At 44.9% G+C, this 7695-nt stretch overlaps 1 protein-coding gene across 2 annotated transcripts; it reads right to left on the minus strand.

The window, feature by feature from the left end:
* Nucleotides 1-2639: 2639 nt before the first annotated feature.
* Nucleotides 2640-7359, minus strand: Cdkn2aip (CDKN2A interacting protein). Of its 2 annotated transcripts, none has more exons than XM_021642458.2 (3): nucleotides 6630-7145; nucleotides 6108-6238; nucleotides 2640-5564 (listed from the first exon to the last, which is right to left on the minus strand). In XM_021642458.2, the coding sequence occupies exons 1-3, from the start codon at nucleotides 6872-6874 to the stop codon at nucleotides 4216-4218; spliced, it is 1725 nt and encodes a 574-aa protein (XP_021498133.2). In that variant the 5' UTR covers nucleotides 6875-7145; the 3' UTR covers nucleotides 2640-4215. The 2 variants fall into 2 exon arrangements, with proteins under 2 accessions (XP_021498133.2, XP_021498134.1); XM_021642459.2 differs by having other exon boundaries at nucleotides 5422-5564; nucleotides 6139-6238; nucleotides 6630-7359.
* Nucleotides 7360-7695: the final 336 nt, after the last annotated feature.

Genomic DNA, 7695 nt, shown 5'->3' on the forward strand with positions numbered 1-7695 from the left:
GTTATCTAAGCCTACAAATGATACATGAAGTAAATATTCAGTAATGATTTGCAAAGCCATCAAAACTGGCAATATGATACCCTCTGATTAATTCACTTTGTACTCTAACTTCAAGTAAAGACCAAGATATTTCACAAATTACTTGTCATTAAGGTTTTCAAAAAGGGGCTGGAGAGATGGCTCAGAGGTTAAGAGTACTGCTTGCTCTTCCAGAGGTCCTGAGTTCAATTCCCAGCAACCACATGGTGGCTCACAACCATCTATAATGAGATCTGGTGCCCTCTTCTGGCATTCAGGCAGAGTATTGTATACAAAATAAAATTTTAAAAAAAATTAGCTTAAAAAAAAAGATTTTGAAAAAAAAAATGAAAAGAAATTCTTATTTTAAAATTACAGAATCTGGAGGGAAATGTACTACCATCTTACTCTCTAACCTTTTTAGAATCTTTGCGATGTAATTCTAAGTATTTAGTCAATTGGGTTTTTGTTTTGAATGCCTAGGGTAGTGGTTCTCAATCTGTGGAACACAAATGGGAGCCAAATGACCCTTACACAGGAGTCACCTAAAATATCAGAAAACAGGTATTTGTGATTTGTAACAGTAAAATTAGTTATAAAGTAGCAATAATAATTTTATGGGGCTGGAGAGATGGCTCAGTGGTTAAGAGCACTGTGCTCTTCCAAAGGACTGCGGTTCAATTCCCAGCACTCACATGGCAGCTCCCAACTGTGTGTAACCTCAATTCCAAGGGATCTGACAACTTCACACTAAAATTAAATGAACTATACAAAAAATAATTTTATGATGGGGGTCACTACAATATGAGGAACTCTATTAAGGGGTTGCAGCGTTTAGAAAGGTAAAGAGTCACTGGCCTAGGGTGTAGTGAAGCCACCTCTCTTATCATTGCAGTGACCAAACACCTCACAAGAAAACAAATGGGTTTATTTTGGCTTATAGCTCAAGGAGATATAGAGCCCATCAAGGCAAGAAAGACATAGCAGCAAGGGCATAGGGCAGCAGGTCACACTGCATCTAACCAGGATAAATAGGTCAGGAAGGAGCCAGGTAGGGCATGGTGGTACTGACTTAAATTCCGGCACATGGGAGACAAAGGCAGGTGGATCTGTGAGGCCAGCCTGGTCTGCGTAACAAATTCCAATCACCTCGTGTAACACAGTCAGATCCCGTCTCAAAAGAAGTGGAGCCAAGATATTAAACTTTAAGACCCGCTGGGCATGCACCTCTGTAATCCCAGCACTTGGGGATACAGAGGTAGGAAGATCTCTGTGAGTTTGAGGCCAACCTGGTCTTCAGGCAAGGCTACACAGGGAAACCCTGTCTCAACAAACCAAAACCAAACAAAATCTTTTAAGACCCACCTCCAGTGACTCCTGTCCTCCAGTGAGGCTCCATCTCTTAGCGGTTCTACAATACCCCAAAATGCGTAAGGGCATGTCACCTGAAGCTACAACAGGTGCATCTAACTGTTATCGCTACACAAAGTACACCTTGGCATTTTTATAATTATTTATGCCCCTTACTGTTCAGCTGTACTGGAGCTACAAATTTACAATTTACTTTGCTCAGCAATGAGTACACTTAACATCTGTGAAACTAGAATCAAACAATTGATAGATGAGCAGCCATGGAGCAATTGCAGCTTTCCCACTTACTAGCCTTTTACAGCAGTATCTGTACTATTTGCTGTGTCTCAGCAAGTCTTGAAAATTCTCAAGAACAGATCCCAAAGCTTTTCTTTTCCTGCACTGTACTAACTTGAAGAATTATAAAACCATGCATTTGCTCTAAATCAAGAGATCTTGAATTTTTTGTTTACACGGCAAAGTATAAAAATGACCTCAAGTGTCTTATCAATTGCTCTTCACCTTACACACTGAAGCAGGGTCTCTTGGCTGAACCTGCAACTACCATAGGAGTGGTAGTACATGGCTGTAACCTCAGCACTGAAGAAGCAGACACAAGAACACTTTCCACGTTCAAGACCAGCCAGAACTACATAACAAACCCACTCTTCTCAGAAGCCAAGAAAATGTATTATCAAGTTTTCATTTGCCTTTTTTTTTTTTTTTTTTTTTGGAGTTTTTCTGTGTAGCCTTGGCTGTCCTGGACGAGATTTGTAGACCAAGCTGTCCTTGAGCTAACAGAGATCTGCCTGCCTCAAGTGCTGGGATTAAAGGCCTGTGCCACTATGAGGGGTTCATTTACTTTTGTGGAGGTACTGTAAATTCATCTTTTTTGTGTGTGTGTGTTTTTTGTGTAAATTCATCTTAAAGCCTTCTCTGCATACTAAGAATTTTATCACCTACCTTTTTTGTTGTGGGAAAGGGGCTTTAGGCAGGGTTTCTCAGAGATCCACCTGCCTCTGCCTCGTGAATGCCGATTAAAGGCCACTGTCACAGAATTTAAACCCCAGAATCTTATTTTCAGACAGGGCCTCAAATTACTCTGTAATTCTTGAATGCCTGTAACTTCAACTCTTACTGACTCAGCCTCTCAGTAGTTGGAATAATAGGCCTATGGGAGCACACAGACTTTCACATCAAAAGAATATAATAGCCTTTATATATTTGCTAGAACAAGCCATTTTCGGAAATTACCAAATCATCTAATCAGATGTATTTCAGAAATGTATTTATTCTAATTTTTGGCTCACTCTTCTGGTAAACATTGGTTTACAAAATACAGCACAAAAGGAACTTGAAGGTATCTTTACATCTCACTCATGTTAATTCTTCTCCACCACAATATATAAAGGTAGCCCATTTACAGAATATAATTTTGCTCTGGTATCCAATGAGCCATCCTCAAAAAAATAAATCACTTAAAAAATGTTATCTGGCAAAAATACAAACATCCCTGATTATTTTAGTTCAAGCTCAGGAACCTAAGCATATCTGTTATTGCTAAAGTACAGAGTAACTTTTACACGCTTAAATTATGCTTACGTTCAACCTTCCAACTCCAATATAACTACTGACTATGAGAGGTCGTTTCCTTTTTCTGTACATTATTGCCATTACTGTTCAGTGTGCAGCATTTAGAAAGCCAGAAGGCCACCAAGATAATCAAATACCTTAGACCAGACTTTAAAAATAAACCACACTAGATGAACAGAATCACCTAAAACAGAAAAACAGTAGATTCTACATTCTATTTCATTACTAACAGATTCAATCCACATGAATACATTAAAGAACTGACCATGGCTCTCTAGTCTTCTCCACAGTCTTCTGAAATCTGCAAATACAAAAACCACCTGGTTCTAGGCATGACCTTTAACTTCCCTACCCATAAAGACGTGTGTGTGATATTATGAAAACTACCTGGTTGTAGTTTACTTTGAATAGTAGTTAGGAGCCAACTTACAAGACTTGGTTGTGACTTCAGGGTGAAGGGAAAAAAAATCCACAACTTCTTGAAAAGGTAAAATAGCTTAAAGCATTTAATATCTAAACAAATCAATCTGTTAATAGTAGTAGTCACAAAATATGCTTAATATAGAAACCCACATTTGTTTTAAGAAAGTGTAAATTGCATTTTACCTCAAAACATAAATTAACCTGCTTAAGAATCAGCAGCGGTCAAAATCATGGTAAGTGAATTTTAAACAACTTCAGAATAAAACAACAGTAAGTACTTTATACTGATTTATCGCTAAAAAAAAAAAAAAAAAAAAAACCAAACAAACAAAATTTCCAACATTTCATGAAAATAGTTTGAGGCAATGACTCTTAACCTTTAACAGATGTTCAACATTATGAGCAATATTCTTAAAACCTTAAGCTTTATAGTTTTTTACACATTCAAATACTGTGGTCCCCTTTTTATGTGATTTAATCAAATTATGAAAAAAGAGAAAAAAGACGAAAGAAAAGCATGGTACATTTCCACCAAATTGGAAGTAGAAAATTTTTTCTACAGAACTACACATCGTACCTAATGTATCATTAAAAATAGAATACAGTATTTTCTTCAGCAAATAAAACAGCACACTGGTATGCTGTCAATGTATACCCTTTAATAAACACTGCCATTCATAAATTATTTACAACATCTACTTTAGTGAAGAGAACTAGAATTTAAATTTTCTGCAAAACTGGAAAAAAGCAATACAAAAATCTGTGAAAGCCAGTGTTTTATAATCTATAAAAGCCAGTTTTTCTCTTCCACCCAGATCCTGGATGCAGTGGCTACAGTAACTCTTGAGGGTGTTTCAGTGCTGGAGGCAAGCTCAGAGGTCTCGAGTCTTCATCAAGGAGCACTAGGTCCTCTATCTCACTGCCTCTGTACTTCCTTCTACAGATCTTCACCACCACCTTCTTCTTGAGAAATAACTTCAGTGCTTCTCTCGATGCAACTGCTTTCGCATTTTCTTTGCTTTTCCCACAGCCAGTGCCCAAATACACCGACTTACACCTCAATTCACAAACAATACTTTCTTGAGAGCTCTTATTCTGAGGCAGATCCGCCAGTTCTTTTAGTGGGACAAAAAACACATCCAGTGTTGCTTTCAGAGCCTCAATAGCTGCATTTAGCAGCTCTCCATGATTCACATTGGGGCTAAAGCCACCAACAGCTACTAACTTCCACGCCACTGTTTTATACAGTCTATTGAAGAAAGGTTGCTTCTGTTTTATATCTTCATTGGTTAACTTTCGACAAGAGAATTTGACAGAACTCTCACTGGACTGTGAGGTACCTTTAGAAGGCAACTGTGAGGCGCTACTCTGAGAACTACTCTTAGAAGCTAGCTGAGACACGCTTGGTAAGGAAGTGCTCTTGGAAGCCATAGATCCACTGCTCTGGGAGCTGCTTTTGGAAGCTAACAGTGATGCAGCTACCTGAGAAGAGGTTTTGGAAGCCAGAAGTGATGTAGTTGTTGAACTGCTCTTGGGAGTTAGTAAAGAGGTGCCTGATGAGGAACTGTTTTTAGAAACTGATGGTGAAATATTTGCCTCTGAACTAGTTTTGGATGTTAAGCCACTTGAAGCTGTCTCTGAACTAGACTTAGAAGACAGTAATGGCAACTCTACTTCTAAGCTTCCAGAGGAACCCAACAAGGGCACCTCAATCTCTGAGCTGCTCTGAGAAGCTGAGACTGAAGAACCTTCTAGAGCACTCTTTTTAGGTGATCCACTCTGCTGTCTGGAATCAGTGGACTGGGTCATATGACTATTCAAACTTGACTTCAACAATGAAGAAACAAACGCTGCTGCATGTTTATCTGGAGCGTCTGGGTCAGAAGCTTTTCCAGACCCTGCTGCTGTTACCTGAGAGGAATTGCTGCTGCTGCTGCTTTGGCTGCAGGCAGGTCTATCTCCTTCACTCTCAGAGCTAGTCTGATTAGAGACCCCAGAGCTGCTCCGAGCCGAGGTCCCACTGCTCTCTGATTTGGTAGAGGACCCTGCGGACGCTGAACTGTTTTCCTGCTGAGCTGAAGAACGATCCGTTTTCGCAGATTTCTTTCCATGATCTCGCTCAACTGAAGAATTATTTTTTCCTTCTATGGCTCGTTTTTTGGATGGTTCTTCTATCCCTTCTAGAAAGAAGAAAAACACAGGTATTTCACTACTGGTCCCACATACATGTCAATCAACAAAACATTCATTTAAAAAGCATAAAGAGCTGGGTAGTGGCACAGGCCTTTAATCCCAGCACTCGGGGCAAAAGCAACAGGATCGTAGGCTGGTCTACAAAGCAAGTTCCAGGACTGCCGGGGAATACACAGAGAAGCCCCATCAAAACAAAACAAAAGCAAACAAGAAACAACAACAAAAAAGCACAAAAAAAATTTCAGGACTACTAATTTCTTTTAAAGTATGGAACAATTTCAGTAACATATTAAAACAGTAGTAACATTATTAGTTTCTAATATTAAACTAACACAATCATACATTGGACTTGAAAATAAAATCAGCATTTAAAACAGACAAACATACAGTTTAGCTTTAACATTTCAACTAGATTAAAACATTATATACAGTCTGGCTTGTTAAGAAAAATTAGTATCGACAGCAATTCCTAATTATGTCAAGCTTATGTTCTAAACTCCTATGAATGTTCACATCTATGATCTGCTAACCATTGCTACTCGATATCCCTCTTTTCTTCACCTTGGCAACCAGTTCGTCTCGTGTAGTATGGATTGGAGCATCTGTCACTTTGATGCCTTCAGCCATACTAAGAATTTTATCCATAACTTTTTGAGGGTACCTGAAAAAGAAGCAAAAGTCGGCTTTCAAGGAGTGTTTTTCGAAAGTACTCGCCGTGTGAGGAATGCAGGCCCAGGGAAACTGCATTTCCTGCTTGACTGCATTCGAAGCGCCACGATCCGCGGGGATGTCACCAACGCAGGCCCCGGGGGCTCGGGAGGCGGGTCTGCGCTAGGCAATCCTTCATCTCGGGCTCTTCCGGGCCGAGCACTGTCGGCGGAACGCCAACAACTCGGCCCGGCGGGGTTCACACCCCGGCATTCGGTGTCGCCCCCCCACCCCGGGGGCCCCGACAGTCCCCCCGGTTCCCGCGCTCCCCGGCGACGCAGGTCCTCCCCCCGCGAGGGCTCCTCGGCCAGCCGCGGGGCTAACCCGGGAGGCCCCCCACTCACCGGCACCCCAGGAAGACGTGGTTTGCCCAGGCCATGGAGAAGGAGACGAGCTGCTGCAGCTGCCGACTGCGCGCCCCGCTCTCCGCAGCCTCGTCGGGCGCGGGGACCAGGTCGCCCGCGTTGCGAAGCAGAAACTCCCGGCGGTGGCGCCAGTGTTTGTCCGTCTCGCCGTCGCAGCGCTGCGCCTCCACCCAGGCGGCCACTCGCGGGTTCTGGCTCAGATACTCCGACACCTCCTGCGCCATGTTGGGGCCTGCGGGACGAGGAGAGCGCGGGCGCACGGAGCACAGGGCGAGAAGCGGCGGGGCGGCGGCCCTGTCAGCGCGGCCTACCTACCCCGGCGGCCGTCCGTCCGGAGAACGCCCCTCCACCAGCTCCAACCCCAAACAACAGAGCACCGCGCCGACGAACCGCCCACTTCCGCCTGCCGCGGGCGCGCTCCCTTTTATAATCTCGCCGCCACCGCCCCGCGGTCGCACCGCCTTCCGGCGCGAGCCCGGCCTCCCAGGATGCTTTGCAGCGCCGGGCCGCCCGCGACTCAGCGGTTGCGCCCACCTCGGAGGGCGCGCCGCCCGGCGGAGGCGGCGCTTCGGGCGACTCTGGGGAGGCGTGGCTCCCCGCCCTGTGAGGGAGGGCGCGCGGCGCTTGTGCGGCGGCCTCGGCGTTTCGGCTGCGCTTTGTGACGCCGCGCTGTTTCCGCTCCGGGGCCCACCACCTCAGCGTTCCGCCGGCGCTTGGGGACGCCGCGCATTGTTTCCGCCTCGCCCCGGGGCCGGGGCCAGCGGGCGGAGCGCTCCGGCTTGGCGTCGCCGCCCGTCCGCTGGCGCGTCTCCGCCTTCGGGCCCTCGCTGCTTCGCGCGGCCAAAGTAAACAGAAGCTGGCTTCGGTGCGTGCGCCGTGCTGGGAGAGCGGCTCTGTGCGCCAGGGAAGCTCTTGGCCCGGAGAGGCTCCGGGCACTTGGGGACGTTGGAAGGCCTTGTGGGATAGGGACAGTGCAAAGAACAAGCGCGTGTGTAACTTAAACGACCTGCACCAGCGACCCCTCGGGTTGGTTCTGGCCGGCTGC

The sequence above is a fragment of the Meriones unguiculatus genome, chromosome 4 (assembly GCF_030254825.1).
Source record: "Meriones unguiculatus strain TT.TT164.6M chromosome 4, Bangor_MerUng_6.1, whole genome shotgun sequence".
NCBI classification, from domain to species: domain Eukaryota; kingdom Metazoa; phylum Chordata; class Mammalia; order Rodentia; family Muridae; genus Meriones; species Meriones unguiculatus.

Excerpts from the sequence above, each read along its gene's own strand:
- Cdkn2aip (XM_021642458.2), bottom strand. The coding sequence starts at position 6,874 with ATGGCGCAGGAGGTGTCGGAGTATCTGAGCCAGAACCCGCGAGTGGCC. Across the intron at positions 6,239-6,629 it reads CACGTCTTCCTGGGGTGCCG|GTACCCTCAAAAAGTTATGG; the intron begins GTGAGTGGGGGG and ends CTTCTTTTTCAG. Across the intron at positions 5,565-6,107 it reads AGGGATATCGAGTAGCAATG|AAGGGATAGAAGAACCATCC; the intron begins GTTAGCAGATCA and ends TCTTCTTTCTAG.